This window comes from Oryzias melastigma, linkage group LG18 (genome assembly GCF_002922805.2).
Source record: "Oryzias melastigma strain HK-1 linkage group LG18, ASM292280v2, whole genome shotgun sequence".
Taxonomy (NCBI): domain Eukaryota; kingdom Metazoa; phylum Chordata; class Actinopteri; order Beloniformes; family Adrianichthyidae; genus Oryzias; species Oryzias melastigma.
In genome coordinates this window covers 2,129,140-2,156,136 of record NC_050529.1, presented here as the reverse complement: position 1 = coordinate 2,156,136, position 26,997 = coordinate 2,129,140, and the positions used below count along the sequence as shown (strand labels likewise).

General features: G+C 40.2%; 3 protein-coding genes across 6 annotated transcripts; all 3 read right to left on the bottom strand.

Annotated features, from left to right (window-relative positions):
* Positions 1-599: 599 nt before the first annotated feature.
* On the bottom strand, positions 600-8,271 carry LOC112156363 (Fc receptor-like A). Its single transcript, XM_024288616.2, has 5 exons — positions 7,341-8,271; positions 5,321-5,578; positions 4,995-5,249; positions 3,569-3,736; positions 600-1,590 (listed from the first exon to the last, which is right to left on the bottom strand). Exons 1-5 carry the CDS (start codon positions 7,369-7,371, stop codon positions 1,460-1,462), a joined length of 843 nt encoding a protein of 280 aa, XP_024144384.1. The 5' UTR covers positions 7,372-8,271; the 3' UTR covers positions 600-1,459.
* Positions 8,272-10,112: 1,841 nt separating this feature from the next.
* On the bottom strand, positions 10,113-14,743 carry LOC118600070 (low affinity immunoglobulin gamma Fc region receptor II-b-like). Of its 3 annotated transcripts, none has more exons than XM_036216753.1 (4): positions 12,610-14,722; positions 12,274-12,519; positions 11,604-11,747; positions 10,113-10,562 (listed from the first exon to the last, which is right to left on the bottom strand). In XM_036216753.1, the coding sequence occupies exons 1-4, from the start codon at positions 13,094-13,096 to the stop codon at positions 10,501-10,503; spliced, it is 939 nt and encodes a 312-aa protein (XP_036072646.1). In that variant the 5' UTR covers positions 13,097-14,722; the 3' UTR covers positions 10,113-10,500. The 3 variants fall into 3 exon arrangements, with proteins under 3 accessions (XP_036072646.1, XP_036072647.1, XP_036072645.1); XM_036216754.1 differs by lacking the exon at positions 10,113-10,562 and having other exon boundaries at positions 11,416-11,747; positions 12,610-12,858; positions 13,241-14,738; XM_036216752.1 differs by lacking the exon at positions 10,113-10,562 and having other exon boundaries at positions 11,416-11,747; positions 12,610-14,743.
* A 112-nt stretch (positions 14,744-14,855) lies between these two features.
* Positions 14,856-26,678, bottom strand: LOC112156488 (selection and upkeep of intraepithelial T-cells protein 1). Of its 2 annotated transcripts, XM_024288795.2 has the most exons (7): positions 26,453-26,676; positions 23,481-23,840; positions 22,221-22,425; positions 21,906-21,976; positions 19,335-19,373; positions 18,944-19,045; positions 14,856-17,575 (listed from the first exon to the last, which is right to left on the bottom strand). In XM_024288795.2, exons 1-7 carry the CDS (start codon positions 26,484-26,486, stop codon positions 16,983-16,985), a joined length of 1,404 nt encoding a protein of 467 aa, XP_024144563.1. In that variant the 5' UTR covers positions 26,487-26,676; the 3' UTR covers positions 14,856-16,982. The 2 variants fall into 2 exon arrangements, with proteins under 2 accessions (XP_024144563.1, XP_024144564.1); XM_024288796.2 differs by lacking the exon at positions 19,335-19,373 and having other exon boundaries at positions 26,453-26,678.
* Positions 26,679-26,997: the final 319 nt, after the last annotated feature.

Here is a 26,997-nt window from a genome sequence, read left to right as displayed (position 1 = left end):
TTTTGAAGTGACTCAGCCCTTCCTGTCTCTTTCAAATAAAATCCCACTGTGTGACTTTTGTTCTGTTTAAGGACGTCAGAAGAATTAGTTTCTTCAATAAAAAGATAAATGCACCAAAAGAAGAAGCTGTCGTGTTCCTAAAGAAAGACGATTCAGTTCTTCAACAGTTTAAAATGACAGATTTTGTGATTTTCATGTTAACGATGGTTTTTAAGGAGGAACTTGGTGGGTTCATCAATTCTAAAATCTCTAAAATGTTGCTGCCATGCCAAGTCAGAACATTTTAAAATTTAGAAAAAGGTTCTTTAAATAAGCAAAAATAAATCTACCAATTGGGCAAAAAATTGTCTTACTGAGAATTCTTGTTTCAAGAGAAAAAATACTATAACTAAGACACATTTTCGTAAACTAAGATTATAGACCTTTTCTTGCAAGACAGTAAGTGAAACAATTTTATTTAAAAACAAAATGTCTTCTTACTGTCTAAAGATTTAGTTTTAGCGGCAAGATTTGCACCATAGATACTAATAAAAAATCCTAATTTTCTCAGCAGATGGAGGCATTTCTGAGCTTTTATTAAACACAAAGGGCAGACAGCTTTAATACGCGGTTTCCAGGTATTGTCTCCAGCATGAAATCCCCATAGCAGGAAATGTGAGTACAGGTACACATCTTCCACATCTGGACCCCATCATGGACAGACAGACCAGCCTCCACTTGCCCCATGGATCACCGGTATATCCAACCAGAAAAGTACTGTCCAGGCATGAAGGATACACGTTCTGGTTCAAATTCAGAGACCAAATCCACCAGAACCTTTATAGCAGGGGTGAGGGCTGACCTCCTGTTGGTTTTCCAGAAATCCTGCCTTATCTGATGCTGATTACCTGGATCAGGTGTGTTTGGCCAATAAGGAGATTCACTGGCAGGAAACCTGTAGGACACGGATCCTCAAGGACTGGATTTAGACAGAACTGCTTTATAGAGACACAGGGGTAGACAACGAAAACGTTTGGCTCCAACAAGAAGAGGAAGAGAAACAGTAAATGAGTGAAATTGAAAGGAAGATTTGAAGAAGAGAAACTGTGGATCTACAACTAGTTCCTCCAAACGCCATCATGTAGGAGGTCCTGCAGAAGAGGCTCGGTCACCTGAGAGCTGAAGTCTCAGGAGTTCAGCTGATCCTCCAGGACTGTCAAAGTTCAGCAGTAGAGGAAGGAGAAGCCAGGAAGAGATTTAACATGAAAATAAATAATTTTTAAAGAAAAAAAGTTTGTTTGAGATGTTGGCAGGAAAATCCAAACCTTAGCCTGAGTTTGAAACAGGTAATTCTCTCCAAAACGAGTACGAGGTTTGGATTTTTTCATCATCAGTTTAAACAAACCCGTCAAACAACCCAAAAATAGATCCGTCCGGTTTTTTCCAAACAGAAGTTGAGCTCTGAATCTGTGTGGCTGGATCAACAGCGATGAAGACGAGGAGGAAGAGGAGGAGGAAGACGAGGAGGTGGAAGACGATCGTATACGGAGACCTTCGCCTCCTTTGGGTCCACTTCCCGTAACTTTCCGTGTTCTATGGCTAAAGCTCGGCCTGCAAGAAGGAAAATCCACCAGTGAGGAAACTTGAACAAAAAGTTTCAAAATTAAACGTGTTTTTTTTATCTCCATATAGAGTGACTACTTTTTGTAAAAGCTCCGCCCACTTCTGGTATTTTAGGTTTAAAGTAATAGTTTTCTCTTATCACGATTTCCTTCAAATTAAAATACACCAACATATTTTCACTCCCAACTCGTCACACATTGACGTTTGGTTAAAGGGTAACAAAACCCTGACTACACTTTTTTTAGCTGTTGACCTCTTTAAATGAGGCTTTAAAAGTGCTGTCTGGTGGTCATTGACACATTTTGACAAATCAAAATAAACTTTGAAAATATAGTCAAAATCCGTCGGTGTGCTGCTGCCCCCTACAGGTTGAATCGATGTATTACAGTTGAATTTTATGATCGGTCAAACCATGTAAGTTTCACGTCATGATATGCAGCTCCAGTAATGATAACAGTCCTGTTACCAAGCCCCACCCCCCAGACTGGATTTACACATTTCAGCTGTGGGTGGAGTCAGCCTCTAACTTCCTGTTTGGTTACCATTTAAGGACCCACATCAAAAGTTGAAGTTTTGGGTGTCCCCAACTCATCGTTTTTTGATGTGCTGGCTGTGTGTAAAATCCAGGGTCTGCAACCTTCGGGACGCGGTACCGGATGGTACTCAAACTCAGTACCTGTACCCTAACCCTAACGCGTAACGGATACGGTACCGGAGCCGGACCAGGCGGACACAAACCAGTACCGAGTTAAAGTAGTGGTTGTGGTTCGCGGCCCAGAGGTTGGGGACCCATGATTTAACCATCCTCTTCCTCTGTCCAATTATCACCAATCAGAATCATACCGTCTGAAGTCCTGAACATAACCCTCCATGACTATCTGGCAGCCCCATGTATAGACTTACCTGTGATGGGGAGGCCTGCAGACCTGCTCCTGAGGGGGGTTGTTGTATGGAGTCATCCTGCCCTCCTTCTAACCTTGTACCAGTCCATGTCTCGTACAGGAGAGCGGGTTAGGGTACTGGTATTGGGTTAAGTTCTAGGTTCCAGTACTGGACTGGTCTCGAGGGTCTCCCATTTTTTTCTTGTTTGTGACCTGGTACCAAGTGGCCCGAAAACTGGGACCGGTTCGCGGCCCAGAGGTTGAGGACCCGTGATCTAACGGGAACTGCCAGCACAAAAATTAAGTTGGAGATATCCAAAACATCAATATGTCCATTATCGGTCTTTAGCCAAATGTCAATATGTGACGAGTTGGAGATGAGAATATGTTGAATACAAAGGAGCATTTTGATTCTTTTTTTTGTTCCCATGAAAAAAAGCTTTGAGGTGTTTTATTTCATCTGGTAAAACCACAACATCACAGGATCACACGTAGCCTCTCATAACTGCAAAGGCGTTTCAGTGCGAACGTGCCGCTGCAGTAACAGTCCAAACATGTTGCTGTGTTTCTGATTCGAACATACAGGAAGTTCCTTTCACAGCAGCCCTCAGAGCGCCCGCCGTCGCCGACGCAGCGCCCAACCACAAACCTCAACATGCATCAAATAACATTTCCCAGAAGAAAGAGGGTCTGACTGAACTTTAATCATCAAGGTGTGAAGTCTATTCTGAACTGTGTCAAAACAACAACTTCTATTGGCACGATAGATGCTGGTTGCTAGGGGCAACTGGAACTGGTCACCATGACTTGGATACTCGACTTGCCACAGGTCTATTAACCTCAGACTAAAGAATGTGTATTGGTCAGTTTATGATAATCTGAGTTTCCGATCTATTTGTTCACAGCATTGTTAACCTGTTATGAATACAATGATGCAATCTTTGCAAACAATCAACAATAACGCAAAGCTGCTTTAGTTTTCATCACAATCCATTGGAATTGTGTTAGCTCAACACACCTGAGATATAAAGATCAAACTCATCCAACATTTCTCTGAGGGGGAACCAATGTCTTGTTGATCCTACCTTTGGACCACTGCAGGTATTTATACACACAACAGATGGATGGGATGCAGTAGAAGATGAAGAGCAGAGCACTACATATCATCTTGGGCCGAGACAAGAGTCCAGGAGGAGATGTAGGAGGAGACGCAGAGGGAGACCCAGGAGTAGAGGCCATGTTTGTTTGGCGATCTTTGCATGCAAAGAGAAAAAAAAAACAACTAATGTAACAATTTAGTTTACGCAGAGACAAAATTACATTTTTATTTTAAAGATCAAACATCACAGTGTTTACACCTAAAACTCCACTTTCCTTCTGAACTCAGTGGCTTTGTGATAGACGGGAATGTCGAGAGTTCAAATCCATGGTCAAGAGGGTCTAAAAATGGGACCCAGAGCCTCCCTACTTGACGCTCAGAATAAAGAGATTGGTTCACACGCCTGAGTGCGGACCTGTACCTTTAACTTAAGTCTATAAATCTTAAAGTCTTCTTTCTTCTGAACTCCTCTTTGTTAAGGATGTGTTTGGAGAAACCTGTGAGAGCTGAGGATGCTACATTTACACCGGCCTCAGTAATATATGTTCAAGCTGCTACTTCCAATGAAAACTCTATGGAAATGTGCAGGAATGCACTCATGCTACTCAAGTTTGAAGTCTATTTTTGGGTTCTGAGTAAAAAAACGTGCACCAACTAAACGCGCATTTTAAAAGTTAAACAAGTGGACCAAGTTGACCAATCAGGGACTTGGATTTGGTAGTGACCTATGGATAATGTCCTTTTCAAAACATTGAAGTGGGGGCAGCAGTTTAAGCAAAGACCCCCAGACTTCCCTCTCCCCGGTCACTTCCTCCAGCTCTTCTGGGGGGACCCTGAGGCGTTCCAAAGGCCAGCCGAGAAACATAGTGTCTTCAGCATGTCCTGGGTCTTCCCCGGGGCCTCCGCCCAGTGGGACATGCTCGGAACACTTCACCAGGGAGGCGTCCAGGAGGTATCTGGATCAGATGTCCGCATTACCTTAACTGGCTCCTCTACTCCGAGCACTCTCCGGGTCACAAAGCTTCTCACCCTATCTCTAAGGGAGCGCCCAGCCGCCCTCCAGAGGAAACTCATTTCAGCCACTTGTAGTCGGGATCTCGTTCTTTCGGCCACGACCCAGAGCTCATGACCATAGTTGAGTACTGGAACGAAGATCGACCGGTAAATTGAGAGCTTTGCTTTCTGGTTCAGCTCTCTCTTCACCATGACGGACCGGTACAGCGACCGCAAAATGGTGGACTTCGCTCCAATCTTCCCTCACTCGTGAGCAAGACCCCATGATATTTAAACTCCTCCACCTGAGGCAGGAGCACTCCACCCACCGAGAGAGGACAAACTCTTGATCTAGGTGATCAACGGTGACCAGAACAACGGATCTTAAGGACTATCAAGACGTGGTCTACCCCGATTACCTCTTACAGTCAGCTGGCTTTCTGGTGACTTTCCTTCAAAGGCGTGTTCACACTTGTAGAAACCTTGTTCAGACTTGGAAATTCTAGAGATTTTCATCTTTCCAGCTTTTTCCGATTTTATGAGTTTCCCATTCATGTAGAACTTTGCAGGAAAGTCGGAGCTTGCTTGGGTTGCATCCTTGTAGGAGCAGCTTAAAGTGATGTCATCTCCCTCCATCACAGGATAAGGAGGAATCTCCAGGATCACGGGTGAAACTAAAAACAAACTTCAATAATGAGCCACCTCAACAGTTACAGCTCTTGGCGATTTGACACAGACGGCTTACTGGTGACAGTGAGGTTGACGACGTTGCTGCACTCGCCGTGGTTGTTTTCACACCAGTACGCCCCACTGTCTGATGGGTAGGCGGTGTCGATCCTGCAGGAGGACTCTTTGGGAACTCCCCAACCAAACTGACATTTCTGATTGAAGTGATAAGACGTGTTCCTCATCACGGTCCAGCCCGAGGAGTTGGCCGTACAGCTCAGGACGATGGTTTCATAGCGGCGGAACTGAGAGCGCTCAGGAGAGACGGTCAGAGACGCTGCAGAGAACAAAAGTGTCATCAACACATTTCAATAACCTTTATCAGTCCCAGAAAGGGGGTCAGAACTAGTCACATGCACCTGCACAGGTCAACTCCGACACTGAATTTCTATGCCTAGTTTCCACTGAGACCAGACTGGACCAGTATGGTACTTTGATTGTTTCCCTTAGAAAAACTGACCCATCAAGCTGGACCGATTCGTACCATTTTTGATCCCTTGTTGGTGGTCTTTAGCAGGGGTCTGCAACCTTTAACATTAAAAGAGCCTTTTAGTCCAGTTCTTTACAGATTAGAACCCAACGAGAGCCACAAAGTCTCACTTTATCGTTAAAAACATGCACAATTTTTAAGATTTTTTGCAATTATGCATTTATTTATGAATTTAGTTTTTAAATATTTTTATAATTGAATTACAACTGTGTCTATAGGTTTCTATATATAATTTTCAACCTTTACAAGACTTTTCATCAGAAAAGTCTTGTAAAGGTTGAAAATTATTATTGTTTTCTCCGTCAGTCTCACTACGTTCATGTTTATGATCCACAGCTGTCTTCATTTAGTCCATCAACCTCACTCTATTGAAGTGTCTGGTTTTCAGATTATCATTTTCAGGTCATCTGATCTGCTCTGTTACTGTTTTGCTTCTCTGTGGGTTTTTGTCATGTTTGAGGTTATTTGTTAAATGTTTGTATTTTCTGCCACCAAACCCGGTCTCCTACATTTGTGTTTTCTATTACCAGTTACTGACAGTCATAGAAAAGTTCGGTTTGTATGGAATTGTTTCTTTGAAGTACAATTAAACTTAATTTATTTAATTCTATTATTATTTGCTTTTATACTTTTTTCTAATTTTAGTTGTCATTTTTTAATTTTATGTATTTATTCAATTTTTAATATGGGTTTTAAACATTAGTCGGCAGTCTTTATATCAGACGGTTCAGGCTTCTGCTTTAATTCAGTTGATTTCTGATAATGCACACTTCGTTGGGCATTATCCCTCACTAAGTCATGTCGTGACGTTAGTGGTTACTCCAAGGATTAGTTTTGAGCTGGATGTTGTTCTTTATGGTAAAATCCGGTGTGGTAGAAGCAGCAGATTGAGTTTAGCCGTGGTTGGGGGGGGGTTACCACTCCATCTATGTCAGCACCTGCACAGCACGGACATCACAGGTGGAGCTTCAGGGTACTCTTCTGCTCGCTTTAGCTTTTTTCCATAATTATTTCTATTTGATTTTTTTGTTTCTGTGTTTATTACAATGGGAGGTTTATCTTATTATTTTATTGTATGTGTGGGGAATAGAGTTTAATTTGTTTTTATGTACAGAACCTTGAGCTGTTTTTTAACATGAAAGGTGTTTTAGAAATACAATATATTTAAACTGCAATAGGAATTTGAAGAACATCTGCTTCACTATCTGCGATACAGCGATCACAGCGAGTCTGGACGACTGCTCCTGGACATACCACCCGGCTAGCGGCCCTGAGGTGTGGGCCCAGAAGCATGGTACACTGAGTTGAATCCAAAAAGGTTCAGAAATGAAGTATCATCTGGGGTGCTTCTGGATGGTTTGACAACTTGAACGATGGACAACATTTATGTTGTAAAGGTGATGAATGAATACAAATTAAGGGCAAGAGACTCCAAATTTCAATCTGACCCGATGACCTCCTGAAGACCATAAACTAAAAACAGCTCTAATTATGAAGAAAAGATGATCTATGAAGACTTCCATAAACTAATAAAAGAATCTTTACTCACAGAGAAACAGGCACAGTGAAGCGAGCGTCATCCTGATCAGCTGTTTGTTCCACAGTTTTTAGGAGGCTCCACGTTTCCCCCAAACCCAGAATATGAACATTTTCCTGCAGAACCTGGTCAGAAAACAGATCTCAGTGACTCCAGCTGCACGACTACAGGTCTCAGAATCTAACCATCGAGACTGGAGCTCTTCCGCTCACCGGGGAGGGGGCTTCTTTCAGCTCAAACCCCAAAGTTTCCTCTGAGGTGAGCAGAGGAAGTAAGCAAACACACAAACCTGTTTCTCTTTAAGACCAAGAGCTGTTTCCTGAAGTGACCTGTGCACACAGCGCACCAAATGTCACGCAAAACGTCAAGAAGAAAAGCGTTCTCCTCATGTTTGACTTTTATTGAAACTCTTCATTTTTTCCTCAGAAGAGCATCTTATTCTGAAAATCTACACCAACTGTGAAGTTTTTGAAGCTTCAAGAACATTTTATTGTGACAGAACATCAGCAGCTAAAACTCTGAAGCACCAAATCAGCCCCCAAAGCTCAATTCAGCTCTAGCTCAGAGTCACGGCTCCCCCTACAGGAGGTATGCCGCCATGACATCCTCCAGGCTAAAAACACACAAGGACACCGGTGTGAACAAAGCTATCAGAACACAAGCACAAAAGAGATTATTCTTAAATGATGTTATATGGAATTGTTTTGGCATGTGAGCTTTTGCACTGTAAAAAATGTCACGTTGACTCAATTTATAGAAATGTAACCTTTGAAATGAGTTAAAGTTAGCAAATTATGTCAGATTATTTCCACTTAAAAGACCAAGTTCATAGTCAAATAAACAAATGTTTTATTTTATTACATTGAACTAAAGTTACCTCAACTGACTTTTAGGTTAGGTTTTATTATTCAAGTGATTTTAACTCTCGAACGAATTGAAATGAATTGAAGAGTAGAGATCACTTCTGTGTTTGTTGATACTACAACAGTATTTATCCTAAAGAATAAAGCTCCACAAACAAAGCCATAAGTCATGTGACTTTGGTCGTTTGAATTTTTTGCAGTGAGGATACAGAGATTTGGAAGTTGAGTTAACGTCCATTTTTTTTTTCTTTTTTTTTTTTTAAGTGTCGTCTTAAATGCAGCGGCCAGTTGGGGTTAGAATCCATATTGAAAAGATAAGAAATGCAATCTTAAATTGAGTATTTTGTTTGAGGAGACATAAAGACAGCTAAAGAGATGTAAATAGAAGTAAGGACGTGTAAAAAGACAAAGAAACGTACATAGACATAATGAGATGTAAGGAGACATAAAGAGATGCTAAGAAATCTAAAAAGACAAATAGATACATGAAGAGACATGAATAGACTTGAGGACAAGTAAAGAGAAATAGAGACATAAATAGTCATAAGGGCATTTAAAGAGGTATAGGGAGATGCAAAGAGATATAAGGAGACATAGAAAAGCTGAAGAGACGTAAATACAGGCAAGAATATGTGAAACAACCTAAAGAGACCAGAAGAGACATAAGGACATAAAGAGACATAAAGAGACAGAAAAAAGACCAAAGGAGACATAAACAGATGTAAGGGCAGGTAAAGAGACGTAAGTAGACTTGAGGACAAGTAAAGAGAAATAGAGACATAAATAGACATAAGGACATGTAAAGAGACATAAAGAGTTGCAGGAGACATAAAGAAAACTGAAGAGACATGAAGAGATCTAAAGAGATGTAAATAGACATAAGGACATGTAAAGAGATATAAGGAGATATAAGGAGACATAAAGAAAGCTGAAGAGACATAAAAAGACATAAATAGATGTGAAGAGATGTACAAAGACCTGCAAAAGATGCAAAGACACACAGAGATAAAAAGCCACAGAACCTGAAGAGACATAAACAGACATAAAGAGACTTGACAGAACTTCATTTGACTTTGGCTCCATCTGGTAAAAAAATGAAGATCTTTGCCGCCATCTGCTGGCCTGAAGAAACAACAATGGAAACGCAGAAACTACAAACAATGAAAACTTAGGACACTGAATTAAAAATAGAAAACAAGAACATCAGTCTAGTTTTATGAAGAAACCAACAGTCATTAAGTTATTAATTCACTTATTCGCTATCTTGGTTTTTGAGAAAAAGTGATTAAACCTGAATCACGTGGATCAGCCGTTTCCTGATTCACATCTGAGCGGCTCTCAGCTTCTCTTTTACTCCATTAAAAACTCAAGTTGAATTTCTCTGATCATTTCCCTGAATGGGGATCAATAATGCTCTAAAAAGTTTATTTCTATTTTAGTTTAATAAATGATCCTCAAAGTGCATTCTCACTGTTTTTTCAGGGAGGAGAACGTTTGTTGTTTGGACATTTATTCTTCACATCATGAGATCGTGTGACTACAGGCTTTTCTGAGACTTTATGGTGACAGTGTCAGCCGCTCATCCAAACTTTCAAAGTATTCGAACTATAAATTCTCTCAGAACCGTAGGCCCTTTCATCCCTCTACAGTAAACTGCTGGGAACATTTAACAAAGTTGTTTAGTACACATATTTATTTGTCTTTGAACTGTTTCTGTGTTCGTTCTGAAAGATATCTGCTCATATTAATGTGGGGTCAGCTCATCTTCAAGCCACACGTCGACCTAGATGTTGGTTTGAAAGTGGAGCAATGACCTGCGCTCTGAGAAAAATCCCTTCTGTTGTTTCTGACGATCTGCCCACGTTTAGCACCAAGACACCGAATCAGCAAATAAATGACAATAGAAAAAAAACACACACACATTTTGTTAGAAATCTTTATGTTAGAGTGTAATAATGTCAAGTTTGGTTCTTTTAAGTCTAAAAGTGAGGCGTAGCTCCCATTCCTTTGGATTTTCTGTTATATGAAAACACAAAAATGGCTTGAACTAACATCGACAGAAGGTTAAAAAAATAAAAAATTCCGAACAGGCTTGCGTGATTCGCCCACTTCCTTTAAACACAGAGCTTCATTATCCTGGCAGAAGTTAATGTCTCATCAAAGTCAACAGAGTTTCTAGAAAAGAACGATCGATTTATAAATGACTCATGCGGTCTTTCAGGAAGGTCAGCTTTCAGGAGGACTCTTGAAATACAGAGAAATAAATAGACCTTCTGTGGTCTATTCTGTTTCATCCGTTTGAGCTGTGGCTATACATCTATCTCCATGACGACATGATTCCTCTGGTCTTGGTCTGCAACCATCTCAGCCTCTGTGAGGAGAAACATGAAAGTAGGGTTGGTGGTTTGATTTCTGCTGCAAATTCAAACGAGGATAAATGTCAATCGTACACCGTATCTATTAAAGAAGCATTTAGACTCACTTTGGTCATATCTGTTTATATTTAAAGTCAGAAAATATGTACATTAAATATTTGATTTTTGCTAAATAATTTCCTATTTCCGTGTTTTTCTAGACATTTTTTCATGTTTGATCTCTCATCAAATTCAAATTTATATACATTTGGATTTATAGCCATTTGTGACAACATAGATAATTGAGATTGAGAACACAAAATTGTCAATTTAGCAGGTCAAAACAACCCATTCTCATCCCCGAGTCGTCACTTTTTGGCGTTTTGGGTGTCCCCAAATTGTTGTCCCGACGAACAGTCCACGTCTGGTACTGCGTCCAATACCACGTCTCAAGGGTAGTGGACCCTTGACTTTACAAACAGCTGGCTTGTCAAAAACCACGAGTTGGGGACACCCAAAACGTCAAAAAGTGAAGCGGAGAATCCTTAACCAAACGTCAATATGCGACGACTTGGGGATGAGAATATGTTGGTCAAATGATCAGATACGCTGATGACACTTTGTTGTTTTCAAAAGGAAATATTTCTTTAAAAGATTTGATCAAATTGAATCAGTAAAAAACTGTTATTTGTGTGAAAGCAGCAGAGAAAACTGAGTTTCACTGTGAATCACTTATAGCTATATTGAGTGGTAACTAGCAAACCACACAACTTTCACCCACATAGAAACATGTTTTTATGTTGGCAAACCATTCCCTCATGTTTCCTAACATTATGTCTCACACAGAAAAAAAAAAAACAGTTTGAGACACACGTACTGACTGATTACTATAAGAAAAATGCTATTTTTGAGCATATTTTCAATTCAAGTATAGGAAAAAGTCAAAACATTTGACGATATTTTGAAAGTGATTTTTGAATCACAGTTAATCACCAAACAATTACAGATGAAACAGTTCGACTGGTTAAAGTTAAAGAAGCCGAGTTGGGGGAGATCACCTTTCTTCCGGTCTCTGCATATAAGTCCCAGTAGGACGGTGGACAGCAGGTAAGGCATTCCCACCACCAGGTGAACCACGAGTCTGAAGACAGAGATGGATTCTGAGTCTGCAGGTGGAGCTGAGGATGATGGGGAAACTGTGGCTGTAAAGAGAGAATTATAAAGATTATTTACATTAAATCTGCTTTGTCAGAACTTTACTGAACAGTTATACAACACAAAATGTTAAGTAAACTGCAGGATACTCTTGCACTTCCCCTTATAAAAGCAGCTGCTCCTCTTTACTCGCCTGACCCAGAAAACTCAAAAACCTGCAGTCGTTCGACTTATACAGGTTAACCACATGTACGGGTCGATGTGACTCAGGCTTTATGTGCGTGGAGTAATTTGTTTAACTTGATGTGGATTCGACAAAGGTTGTCATTTAGTCAGGGGACGTCTCAAAGTTGAGTCAGGAGTTTAGACTCAAAATCACCGTCCTTTCACATTTTCACTCATCCAAATGACATCAACAAGCTTCAGGGAAGACAATTTTACGTCCAGATGCCATGACTCAGCTTTAAAACTTCTTGTGGCGAATACATCAACCTTACGATGTCGTCTGCTTCCGCATGAAGGCATGTATGTGTTTGCAGTCACTGATGTGTAACCGTGAGGCGTTTGGGTCACCTGATACCGACAGCCAGCTACTCTTGGACTTCACTCCTCCTGAGATGCCACATGTATAAGATGCTTCGTCATATTTGGACGCAGCGTCAATGATCAACTCCCCATTAGTGTTGGTCCTGATGAAGTGGTCGCCTTTGAAGAAATCATAGGTGTAGTGGGAAGGGTGATTCTCAGCTTTGCAGTGTAGAACCACGGCAGATCCTTCCCTCACCGGGAGGGCTGGACTTTCCAGGATAACTGAGAGATCTTCAGAAAAAAAAGAAAAAGCCATTCCTTTTTTGTGTGTTCTATTAATTAAGATTTAACCTGAAATGTTTTCCTTGTTTTGTGTATTACCGGTGACGGTGACATTGATCTGGTTGCTCCGTTCCCCGTCATCGGATTCACACCAGTAGACCCCTGAGTCTGTGGGGAAGGCGTTCCTGATGACACAGGGGGACCCCGATGATGAACAGGGCCTGACGCCGCCGTCCAACGTTCGCCTCTTCACCGTCCAATCGGTGGAGTTTAACGGATCCTCACACCTCAGAGTGAAAGACTGGTACTGGAAGAACTGAGACCGGTCGGGGCTGATCCTCAGGCAGACTGTCGGAGGGAACGGGGAGAAGAAAACAGGACTAAAGAAAGGATAAACTAACAAAAAAAGAAGGAAAACAACAAACCTAACTGGATTTAAGGGAAAGGGATTAAGAAAGATTTGAACAGTCTGAGGACTCTCTTTTGGAGGAAAATTGAGAAATAGAGTAGATAAAAAAAAATAATAAAAACAAAAAATATATATATTTTTAAGAAAGAAACAACATGAAAAGGTAATAATTGTCATTTAGGCCGACAACTATGACAGAAAAAAGCAAAGGAATCCCATTAACTACACATTTCAGAGAATGGGAAGTATTTTTAGCATTACAAATATAAATCAAGTGAATAACTAAAGAGTAAAGAAGGGCTAGTAAATAAACCATCATACCCATCATTAGGCAGAGTGAAGTAGTCAACATCCTGTCCACGTACAAAGTGACAGCAGAATAGATCTCTGCACTTCCTGTGTGGCTGGAGGTGGTTCAGAGGAAGCTCAGAGGTGTAAAAGTTGTTGCTAAATGTTCGCTTTTTAGTCCTCAGAGGAAAAAAATGGTTGCACAACACAAAACTCCATGTCCATAATATCAAATAGAACAGAAATCACACAGGAGACCACAACGAGGTAGCAGTATTTCAGTGTTTGTTGACTTACAGCAGTGTTTGAATTTAGATTATAAGTGTTTTCAAGAACAGTCAATAGAAGTCAAACTCACTCCAGAAAGAATAGAGCTGAAGGCCAAGTGGTATGCAGACGGATACACACTACTCAGAATTAGTTAGGAATATGAACAAAGTGTTAGCTTTACTTCACAGGATATTCAGGACATGGAGGCGATGGTATTGTGGTGATCCACATTTCATTCAGTGTTTTTCCCTTAATGGTCTCACTGTGTACAGTGTGTCTTACTTATTGGAGATAAAATCAAAATATCCATCCATCTCCTTCCACTCGTCTGGTACCGGCTCGTGGGGGCAGCAGTCTAAGCAAAGATGTCCTGATGTCCTTGTCCCAGGCCACTTCCTCCAGCTCCTCTAGGGGGCGCCCAAGATGTTTCTTCCAGAGGGCCTCCACCCAGTGCCTGGAACACCTCCCCAGGGAGGCGTCCAGGAGACATCTGGACCAGATGCCTGAGAACCTCAACTGGCTCCGCTCGGTATGGAGGAGAAGCGGTTCTACTATGAACGCTCTCCAGGTGACCAAGCTTCTCCCCTATTTCTAAAGGAAGTGGCCAGCCACCCCCTCCGTGAATCGCCACCTTAACATGGTGAAGGGGCTTGAGAGCTCAAGTGATCCCAGGAGCTATGCTGTCTGGGGCTTCTGCCCCTGGTGGGGTCTCCCTTGGCAGACAGGTTCAGGGTGATGAGCCAGATTTAAAGCGGTTCAGAAGCACATCTAAGATCTATAGAAGATGTCACCTAGATGGGCAACAGAAAAACCTTTTCAATGCAAAACTCTGTGAGTCTAAAAAGCTGATTTGGGATCAATAAATCAATGAAAATAGAAAAGGAAAAAATAATCCTTGTGGAGCAAAAACTGGATTCTGTGTTTTCTGTGGTGTTATTCACAACCTGGTCTCCATTCTGGTTACACACCAGAACATTTTGAACGGATGCTTCCTGTGACACTTATTAGATTACGAGATTGTGCAAAACTCATTCAAACTAGTCTAACTGCTCATTCGGAACCCATTTACTCAGGAACAGACTGATTAATAAACAGACTTAATTAAATAAACTGGAGCTGCAGCACCACCTACAGGAAGACAACACCAACTGCAGTAAGAATTGATTGATTGATTGATTGATTGGTTTATTTCAAGCATAGATTGAAAAAAAAAATACAGAACAGAACACAATTATTTCAAACTCATTACAGAAACAATTAAATGCATTGATTAGAAGATAATTAACTAAAGTCAGTAGAGTTTGATTGATTGCTTGAAAAGGAGTGGGAAGAAGCGAACTTATATAATCCCACCCCTATAAACAGGAAGTTTATAAAATAAAGTGCAGAATTTATTTACACAGCAGCATCTTGTAAAAACAAAACAAATAAATATCACTAAACATCAACAGACTGACTGTAGGAGTCTTTTTATACTAAAACACAAAATTAACATAAACAAAAATATAAAAAGACACTTTAAAATGTATTTAAAAAATAAACTACAAATAGCTTGTTAAAAATAAGAACAAACAGAAATATTTACAAAATAATAACAATTGCAAGATGATCCATCAACAAAATAACATGCATTATTGAAAGAAACAAAAAAATACTTTATGATGAAATTAAGGTGCACGTTTTATGTAAGAATTCTACATGAATCTGAAACACCTGTTAAATACATTCAATTTAAAAAAACTGAATGTGAGAACGACTTATAAATTCTCTCTACAGAAAGATTCCATAAATGTTATTAATTTATAATTTTAGCATCAGACAACAAATGTATACTAATGTCAATCTTTCTACATCCATCATCACATCCTGATGAATTTCAGAATTGCTTGATTGCTGGAGCCTATCCCTGCCACTGTTCTGTCAAGATGTTATCATGCAGATGGGCTGGATTTTTGTGCACAACTTTACATTTAGATAACCACACACATTTTTTGTCTACACACACATATATATACAAATACATAGTCTTCATCCATCAGGGACTGAAAAACCCACCGTCAGAGACCCAGAGAGAAACAGAGCACCGAAGACACAAACATAATGCTACGCTCACACTGGGCCTGTGACGCGTGCTCAAGATACCACTTTCAGGACATTTTTGAACATTTAGGTTATGGAGTTCACACCAGACATGCAATACTGTTTAACGGAGCATGTCCACCGCCTACGGTTGGTGCAAAATGGCGGTGTGCAAATCTGGCGGATTTCGATCCAGGCTTCTTCTTTCACATCTCTATTTCAATATACAAAAGATTTGGTGTCATAGAAATCCATCCTGACACAAACCCAAATGATTCATTTCTCCTTCATTATCGGTTTTTGGAACAATTGGTAATTCTCTAAATGAAGGGGAACCCCCCACATCGCTACCGAATCGGAGTCAAAGTTGATTAAAGTTTTAATTTGCACATTTTGTATGTGGAGGCCGAAACAAGACTTAAAAACTTGCGTAGCAACACATGAATGTTAGAGTTCTGAGCATGGAAGCCCAAAATGTGCACATACAAGTTTTTGTTGGAAGTTGTCACTTGAACAGACATGGCTGAGGGCAGTGTGAATGTAGCATAAGGGTAAGGCCCAGATCCCCTGATGCCCTTGCCCCAGTTCAAAGAACAACATATCCCAGATGAAAGCTCCTAAAGTTCAAAGACAGGAACAACTCCTCCACCTCCACGAGAAGGGCACAGGTAGGAGGCAGAGACCCTAGACAGGTGAAAGAAATGGTGAGCGTGAAGTAGTACTGATAGACCTGGCACTTGAAGATAGGGACTAGAAAGAGGGCAGATACAGCGTAGATGAGCACCGAGAACAAAACCACCACACCAGTATCAGGTTGCCTTTTACAAGGGATGCAGCAGGGAACTGGGGAATGCTGGGGACCGTCCTCCATTCGTAGTGTGTGAGATTGTTGTGTGAAAGAACCGGAGTAAAGTTTGGTGAGGAACGACTTGCATGGACACTTTAGTGTTTCCCAATTGTTGTGGGGTGGCAGATCTGTGCAACCACACTGGCAGAAGGCGCTATGTAGCCGATTGTGGCCTGGGCCAGAACCCTTGCCCCACATGTGGAAAGAATGTCAAACAGGAAGGGAATGCATATGGAGGGCATCTCCAAGACCATTCCCAGTTTAAGGAACTTCCAAGGCTGTCCAAGTGGACAAGCACCCGGGTTCTCAGCCAGACAACTGTAGCAGAAGCACTGCAGGACACTGACTCCCCACACCCTGCCGCTCCAAGGACTTTTCTATTTTAGCCAAATGTTTCCTTAAAGGTTAGGATGTTTACAAAAGCACACCTAACATTTTTAAGGGGGCATTTCTTTGCATTCCCATAGTTCTTTGTTTGTAATTGCAGAATAAGTTTATAATAAGTTTTTAACCCAATTAAATCCAGTGTGTCCAGATTGGTAACCACCAGCCCCAGGTGATGGTAATAGTTTTTACTGGTTAGTCAGACTTGTCAAAAGGTTTTCTGACATTATTTCCTGGATCTAAAGAAACCCTTCGTTCTCTGGAGTTATTGTTCTGGTAACTGGTAAGCAAACTTGACTGCGTACTGTTGACGTTTTCACCGGGGTAAGAGCTCAAGCGAACTACTGACTTTTTCTTTCGGTTTTTGCTACTTAGAACCGACTCCTTCCTCAGTACGGAGATCTCAGCCCGTGGCTGTTTCTTTTGGGTAAAGCTAGAGGGTTTCAAAGGTTTGTGGTCCTTCAACAGGTCTTGATCGTTCTCACTGGATGAGGCGCTGTTCTCAAAGCTGTCCAAGAGTCCAAGAGCCTCTATTGGAGCTTCCTGGCTTAGTGTGGGCTTGCTACGGTGGAAAACCTCTCGAGAATGCTGACTTGCGTAGAGTTGCCGTCTTAGGTTTGTGATGAGTACGTCTTTCTTTTGAAGCTCTGATTTGAGGTCGTTCAGCTCTCTTTCCTGCTGCTCAAGTAAGCAGTTTTCCATGTTCTCAATGGAATCAGTTCTGAGCTGCTGAAATGATGAACTGTTTGTGTAGGTTTCCGTAATTGTATGCGGCAAACAGGACCCAGCTGTGAGAACAAAAAGCCGTACTGTTAGCCGCGATTTTACAGAAGGTTTAGAAAAAGACAGATCATGTGTTAATCTCTATATAATGGCTGTCTGGGGGATCTCTGGGGGGGTTTTCAATGAACACCCCTACAACCCTCGACTCTCTTAATGGTTGCCCATGTTTTTCCCAAATACCTATGGCAGGGTGTCAAACTCCAGGCTCCAGCATTTTCCAGAAATCCTGTCTCATCTGTTTATCGGGATCTGGGGTGTTTAGCCAAAAAGGAGCTTCAACAGCTGTGTTTCCATTGACTATGAAATTGTGCAAATTGGATTTGCAGTAATAAGTTTGACTAATGGAAACAAAAATTCAGAAAAAAATCCCATTGGAGGAGGTAGTTTTGAGGCTCATCAAAATTGACATGTTTCACAAAACTGCAATGAAAAACGATTTTTTAATTAAGTGTCATGTGACCAACAACCAGATAGACGCCACAAGAGGTTCAACAGCGTCATCAAAAGTTGAGCGTGAAATGTGGAATTGTTGGATCCACAGCTCCTTTGTAAAATCACCAACCACAATTTCCGAGAAATATGGCAGGTTTGGTAAACATTGGGTCCTAAATGTGGTTTCATTGTATTACTTATTTTATTAAACTATTCATCTTGTTTATAAAGACATGAATTTATTGTACATGAACAAAATATTGTAAAATAATGCCAAAAAAATATGCTTTAAATTTATTTTCTTCTATGAAATGTTTAAGAAAAGTTTAGATTGTTTTGTTTTAACAATGTATCCTGGTAAGCATTTCTTTGTACACTTTTAATCTATTCTATCCGACTTTTTATGTCACTTTGGATTTGTATGCATAATGTAGGTGCTCTATAAATAAAGTTTATTTATATAGACTAAAGTGGTTTATAAATCATATGAAGTGATTATCAGTGTCTGATTGTTATCTATTGCAGAGGCGTCTTTACATGATGTCATCTCTAGTGGTATTCAGTACAAACCTTTGTGGCTTCATAAACATGCCTGTAAACTCGTGACATACTTTGGACAATAATCTAACCGTAAATTCTGTATTCAAGTCAGAGAAAAGTCGTATTCAAAACACACATTTCAGAAGAACATTAAAACTAAATGTTCATATTGTTGTGTGCACAACTCTATGAGCATATGTTCCATTTTGACAGTAATCTAACCCCATACAATCCCTTCAAATTAAGGCTTTTCTGTTATAATGAGCTGTTAGAATTTCAATATTGACTTAAAAATTAGAGTTTAATTTGGGAGGGCCACTCTAATATAATGCACTCTTCCACCATTAAGCGTCTTTACATTTACATGTCACTGTTTAGAAGCCTGCTTCATGTTATCTTACCGCAGCGTCGCAGCTTCTTCCTCAACAGAAACAATCCACAGAAACTAATTAAAATCACAGAAGAGATGCAGGCGATGGTGCCGTAAGACGCCAGGCAGTCGGCTGAAAAAAACAAAGTTCTGTATCAAATTACATGATTATTAGTCATTACTTTTCTAAGATTAATCCTGTTAAGATTTTTGGGAGATATCACTAAAATACACTTCTTGACAAGCCGCGTTAATGTTAGTATTTACAAAATAAACTCTTCGACACGATTCCTCATGTGCAAATAGATGGTTAAGAATTATTGTTAAAGGTTAGAAAAAAATTGAGACACAGTGAGGAGCATACCAAGATTAACCAGAAAACCAGTTAGATACTATAAACTACTTGCGGATGTTGGTTTTACCTTTAAACAACTGGACGCGCCGATCTAACTTGGTGTGTTCTACAATAAAGAAACAATTAAAGAACAATCAAAATTCCAAATCACCTTCAAAAAACGTGTAAAAAAAGAACTGCTTCAAAAACACAGTAAATAAGATTCCAGGTAAGACTTCGAAAAATCAGACTAAAATTGTTAGTTTCTTGCATATTGTGGGTTCTTCTTACCAAAATACCTGCATGTAAACAACAAATATATTATGCTATGTTGCAAAAATGTATATAAATATGTTTAGTTCAAGTACCTTTAAAACAATTTTGTACATTTAACTGTTTAATATTTATATGTAAAAAAATGCAAACTGGGCAGATATTCAAGTTTTCTATTTCTTTTCTCTTTAATTCCTCCTACACTGGAACTTCTGCAACACCTTTTGATTTTATTGATGTGTGGAAGTGAAAAAAAATGAAAAACGAATCAAAATAAAAAAAATAAAGTTTATCATAAGTTTTGACAGCATTTAAGTGAAAAAGCAGAGACGTTTTTTAGCATACTTCACATTCAGGGAAATTCAAAAGTGGTTTAGAAAACAAGATAAAGTAACATTTCAAAGGTCAAGGGTTGTAGAGTATTTGGTTCTGTGTGATGAACCAACACATTCTCACTCCCAACTTGTCACATATTGACGTTTGGTAAAGGACTTTTTGGGTGTCCGCATTAATTCCCAGGTCCTCAGCCTCCAGGCCGTGAACCAAAACCGATCCAGTACCGCTGCTCGTGGTGCACCGGTACCCAAACATCTGGTACCGAGGGTTGCGTACGCTCAATTTTACAAACAGACAGCACCTCAAAAAATGAGTAGTGCTGCCACAAACAATTATTTTAATAGTCGGCCAATCACTGATTATTTTTTACGATAAGTCGAATAATCGGGTCATCAACTGGATGTAAAAAACACATCTTAACAATCATTAGCTTTAAACTGACTACAAACCAAATATATAGTATTACCTGTGATGATGCTAGAGTGAATGCTGTAAGATGAATTTGGGGATTTTGAATTTTGAAGATGCTAGTGCTGATAGCTGAAGATGCTGAAATTTATAGCTAAAAACACTGAAGTTGATGGCTAAAATCGCTGAAGCTGATAGCTGAAAATCCTGTAGCTGATAGCCCCCTAAAATATTTGTTAAATGCCAAATTAGCCTAAAAAATGAAAAAAGCCTGTGTTAGCCAAAACAGCTAGCTTGAAAAAAATCCTAAATCGGCTAAAATAGCTAGATTACAGATGAAATGTTAGCTAAACTCCAAATTAGCCTAAAAAACTTAACTGAATTAACCAAAACAGCTAACATACAGCTGAAATATTAGCTAAACTCCAAAAAAGCCTAAAAAAAATCCTAAATTAGCTAAAATAGTTAGCATGTAGCTGAAATATTAGCTAAACTCCAAATTAGCCTAAAAAACAGAGAAAATCCTAAATTAGCCAAAAAACATTAATAAATGCCAAAATAGTCCATAAAGCTAGCAGAATGACATTAGAATGTTCAACTTTACTACACTCTGACTCCATATAATATAAAGTAACGACTAATCGACTATTTAGTTAGTCCTTGACTACTTTAATAGTCGACTAGTCGTCGATTAATCGACTAGAAGACACCCAAAACGTCAAAAAAGGGAGGGTTCCTTCAAAAGGTTCCTCAACCAAACGTCAACATGTGGCAAAGATGAGAATGTGTTGGATTAACAATAATAGTCAGCTAAAAGTCCACAAGTTCTTTAATGGAGAAAAAAAACCTCAAATCATGCGTTGAAACCAAATTCATGTCTGACTTTTTCCGTCACCGTCTGTCAAATTTACTGTTTGACGACTTTCCAGACGCGTGTGGGAGGAGCTACTGTCCAAAGTGACCTCTGATGACGTCCGTACTTGACTTAACATTTAAACTGGACGCCTCTGATGCACAAAAAAATATTCGGTGTGACTGCGGTGTGACTGCAGCTTTTTTAAGCTTTGTCCAAATTCCATCACTACTCACTATAGTCCACTATATGAGGGATTTTTTAAAGAGGGACTTGGGTGGAGACAAGATGGCGCTGACATCATCAAAAGTGGACACTAAACGGCTTACCCTAACCCTAAAGTGTTGGGATTTGTCCAGAAACACGTTTATCAAAGTCTAAAAGAGGAAAACCATATCTTGTGAGTCGCCAGTTAAAATAATGTTATTTTCAAGCGATTCGGGTCAACTTCCACTTCTGGTTAGTTGTTTTGGAAAAGATAAACTTTATTGGTACTTAAATTTAGCTCCAGTATTGACATTCTTTGAACTATTGTAACTCTTCAACTTTTACCACAATTAACACGATTCCAATGAATTCAAAGGTGTAGAAAAGCAGCTTTGTACTGAAGAGCAACACTTTCGCTATGAAGTGTTCATTAACATAAACCAGCTGATTCTGTTGCAGAGAAAAGCCGCTTCAGGATCAGTTGGAATAACGTTAATTCCATTAACGGTTGATGAGTTATGGTAGTTCAGTATTAAAAGGTTAAAAGTTTTTTTTTATTCGGGCTCAGCCTGAAGACTTTACCTGGAATGAGGATCTGTGTGGCCCTGCTTTGGTTGAATTGTGGGAACTCCACTCTGCAGAAGATCCTGCGACTGAAACAACACAACCATCAGTCGTCTTAGTTTATCGAATCATGATGAAATAATATCATTTCTGTCTTTCTATCATTTCTACCAGTACTGCTGATGGTGTTATGACTGTTTCTTCAGCCTATGAGAGTCAGGAATGGACATCTGTTCCTAAGGTCAAGACTTGGTGACCCCCATCAGGGTTTCACCAAACAATGTTACACTCCCATATTAAACCAATCAAAACATCCGATCAAACAGATCCCACCTTTGAGCTGAACATTGGAGAGTGACTCTCTGCTTTATGGTGGAACATCCTCCCGGATCTTCTGTCTGCATCTCTTCACCAATCAAGGTTCTCCCCTGGTCGTCCAGGATCTTCATCTGTGGCTTTGTCTGCCAGCATCTTGCCTCGCACTCCACAACCATCTTTTCATCGCCAAACGAGATCACGGCGATGTTCGGGTTCAACGCTGCAACGGCAGAAACCAGAGAATGAGAAGCTCGTCTAACATCTGATGGACGAGGACTCAAGTCATCAACACAGTCCCAGTTTTCAAAGACAACACTTAAAAAAAACAACTGGAACCCAAAGTTTGATTTATATTTAGAGAAATAAACTCAAAAATACAGAATAAGAGCAAAGAAGTCACTCGCTATTTAATGTTGAAAAAATGTGTTTGTGGTCTTTTCAACATGTTCTTGGAGCATTTTTCTGAAGAACCTACAACGGCATAGTCCTCAACTGATGTTTAAAATACAAAACCTAGAAGTAGATGTGTGTCTGGACTTGGACTGCAAATGGCAAAAGTTCATGTTTACATTTGGACTCCAATTCTTTGGGGGGTAGATGATCCCAAGAGGCTCAAGAGAGGTTTTTGGAATCTAGAACTTAATGTTCACAGTTTCGTTGAGCCATTTGGGAGAAACTTAAAGTCGAAATGCTGGTTGGTCATCAGGCATCAATGGCACCTGGATACTTGCCTGAAAAGATGCTACGGCATGAGATCAACCACAAAGAGGACCAAAAGAGGATCCAGAACCTGCTGAAGAGAGTTTGTCTTACGCCTGGCCAAGGAATTTTTCACCGTGTTCCTGGAAGAGATGGCCGTGAGGAGGGCAGTCTGGGTTTTCTTGCCAAGACCAACAAGTCAAACCCCAGGAAGGCATTAATGGACGGACGGACGGATGCTAATGGACCACAAAAGGGAGTTCAATAATCTCCAGTTATTTAGACAGATTTCACCAAACCATGATGTGGTCACGCTGGTCAAACCCTCCCGTTTTTGCAGGATAACACTAACCAAATCGGACAGAGTTCAAACTAACCGATGGGACTCATCAACTGACTAAGATGTTTATTAAAAGGATGTGTCTTTACTCTGTGTTTGGGCAAAGGAGACTCAAACAAGGTCAAATGTATGAACCATCATGGAGTCTTTCATATGCAACTCATTGATCAATTCTGGATTTTTGCTTGGCAACCACAAAGGACCTAAAGAAAAGAAGTCAACCACAGTGTTCTCACCAACGACCAGCTCCACCGTGGAGTTCTCTATCCGGTCTCTGGCGTCTTCCATTGGGATCTTCAAACAGTGGAACATCCCGGCGTCAGACAGCTGGACGTCGGAGATCCTCAGAGACACGTTCCCGTCTTTGACCTCACTGTGGAACAGGCTGGTCCGGAACTCAAAGTGCTGGTGTTTCATCTCAAAGACCTCGCTGTTGTCCCGGTACACCAAAGCAGCCTTGGGTTTCAGGTCGGCCCGCGTCCACTCCACCGTTGGACTGTCATCAAAGAGGGCTCTGTTCCATAAACTGCACGGCAGAACGACGGCTTCACCAGCGACTGCAAACACCTGAAGTGGTGTTTGAGCAGCAGAGCCAGCTGGAGATCAGACAGGAACAGTTTAGCTTCATCAAAACATCTAAGTCAAGACATGGTGTATACTGATCTAGCTCTTCCTTAAAGGCTTTTAGTGGAGCCGGTTATTAAAATAATCGTGCATTCGTGGTACAAATGCCAAATTTAGCATAGATGTTCCTTAGGATCTCCTCTTTTGGAGAACCACATTAGCCACAAAATAATAATAATAATAATTTATACAATATTATATAAAGAGACATTGAATAGTTTTGTAACCGCTGAGTGTCTGGCTGCAATTTTGGATTTTTCTCGTGGCTAACGTGCTTTTCTGAAAGAGGGAATCCATGGTAAATGTGTTGCACAATTTGTCTGAAATATCAAGCTAACTGTGCATGCCGTTACAGCCACAGTCCAATTCACAAACCTAAAAGATGGTTTTCAGTAATAAGAAAATAACAACTTGTACTTTTTATCGACATAATTTGCTATTGTTATGGCATTAAGAGCCGATTATCACTTGGTCAACCAGAATTCCACAACTACTAGATCAGGGATAGGCAACTCCAGGCCTCGAGGGCCGCAGTATCTGCCCTACTCATGACTGATTACCTGGTTCAGGTGTGTTCAGCCAATTAGAACATGCCGGAGCAGGAGATGTTGGAAAACATGCAGGCCTGGATTAACCTATCCCTGTATTAGAATGACCATGGCACCATGACGGCCAGTATTGTATATTTGTATATCCTTTGGATTCCATTGAAAAAGTCTTGGAGTATTTAGAAGAATCTGTGAAACTATTGACTGTATCATAGAACTGGAGTTAGTGAGTGTGACATCACCCAAAGAAAACGGTTTATTTCTGCCTCCAACCAAAAAAATGTCAATTAATTTGCCATTTTTAGGGACGCCCTCATATTGGAGCTGGATATTAAGTCAACCTCTCTATGGCAGATATTCTTACCAATCAGGAATGAGCTCGTTGGAAGGCCAACTTTTACTAAACTTTTACTACAGAAAAAATATAAAAACATTAGGACTATCAAGAAGATGTTAAAAATAAAAGATATCTGATCAAGAATGGTTGTTTTGACCATTTAATGACTGAATAAAAGCTGTTTTTTTCTACACATTCTAACATCCAACTCTTCATACATGGATGTATAGTTTGGGCCCCCATGCAGCAGTTTTTGTTTTTCCTGATACCGCTCTGGTCCACGACCAGGTACTGGTCTTTGGGATTTTGGCTTATATTTTAAAACATACGATTTATTTGTATCCTAAAATGTGTTTCTCAGATCTTACTTTGAGATGATCTAGAAATCAGGACAGTTGGACTGTTGTAGTACTTAAAACTGGATATATTTGTAGGAAAAAGTGTATAAATAAAACTTCTTTGAAGATGTAAAACTTGTTTTGAGGTATTTAAGCTTATTTTAGGAGATAATGTTCCCAATTACCAGAACAATATACCTAAATGTGAGTGTTTATAGCAAATCAAGACTGAATTTTGTCTTTAGAGGATAAAAAATCACAACTTATTTTAGGAAAACTTACCAAGACTAATTCTACCAGAGCCGAAATAAACATCTTCTAATCTGTTTATTGACATGATAATAAACAGGAAGTCAACTTACATTGAGGAATTTTGGACAGAGCAAAGACTTCCTTTGCAAATGTTCAAACATTGACATTTTTAGAACCCAAACGGATCTAAAATGTGTAAACTTTATAAAACAATAGCTTTAAAAAACATAAAAATACATTAATAAATGTTTTTTTCCAAACCATTTCTTTATAACTCGTGCGTATCTTGTGCAGTTTTGGGGATAAAAGAACCAGTTTATGAGCTCAGCACATTATTTTAGCATAACTTGTCATGGGTGAAGTAGGACATGTGGATGAACATGCAGCTTCACTTCTTTCCTGTAGAACCCGTCCAGACTGCTTCAGTCCAAATGTGGACCCATCAGGAGTCCATCTGAACAAACTCCTGATTATGTTTGAAACTAAAAGGTTTCACTCAGTCATTCAGTTGGTTTTGTTTCCATTTTAGGACCAGACAAAGAAAGACTGAAGCAGGTTAGAAGTTCAGATAAACAAACACATGTAAACATCAACAATAATCTCATAAATATCTGATCAAATCAGCATTTTTGTGCAGAGAAACTACACACTAAGATATCTACACAAACCTGTGCAGATACACACACATCTGAGCATAGAGTATGAACCCCCCGTGAGAGCCAGGGCCCCCCGAGACCACCCCAAGCCCCCCGGGACCACCCCAGGTCCACCATCAATGCGCGAGGGCACGAGCACAATGCGCGCGCGCCAGACACTCCAGAGTCCGGAGGTCCAGTCCAGCCCGGCTCTGGTAGCCATGGCAACGGTGAATTAAACCATCACGTCAGTGGACCGAAGGGCGGGAAACTCCCTTCGGGACTACAAACCAGGTGAAGGTCTCCGGGTGACACGGAGAGCCGCACCTGTTCCCGTTCCGAACCCATCAAACATCAACCTGACCGGGTCGATCAGGTCAGATCCTAACCAAAGCGAACCCTCACATCCGGGCACTCCGCTCACCTGTCAACAGGTGAACACCTGGATCTACGGTTCCTATCTGACTCGCTTACCTGTGAACCAGAGGAACCAGAGCAGAGGAGCCATCACGGATCTGGGACAAAGCCGCTCCTTCTAACCTGCGCACCTCTAGAGCTCTCACTGATGTGGGCGTGGCTACAGGTGCGTTCAGGATCACAACGGAAATCCAGCTTTCCTAGAAGGAGTCATAAAGCGACATTTCTCTGAATTCTGTCATCTGAACACGCCTCCCTTTTGTGATCCCAGATTATGTAATATAATCTCGATCGTGTATTTTATTTTTCATGCCAACTGGAACCAAATTTACAGAAAAATACCAAAATACAGCAAAAACTTATTGATCAGGCTGTTCTTAAATGTGATGAGCAGGTTTTATTTTAAATTGCATTTTTTTTAGGATTTATGTTTATTTCTTGCACTTGATTTGTGGACAGATGTTAATTCTCCACCTGAGCATTAAAAAACACATTTTTAACACAAAATTATTCCTGGTTCTTATAGAAAAAAACAATATCATATGTTATTATCAATATTAGTTTTAAAACTTGTTCACATTTCATGTCAGAGAGATAAGGGA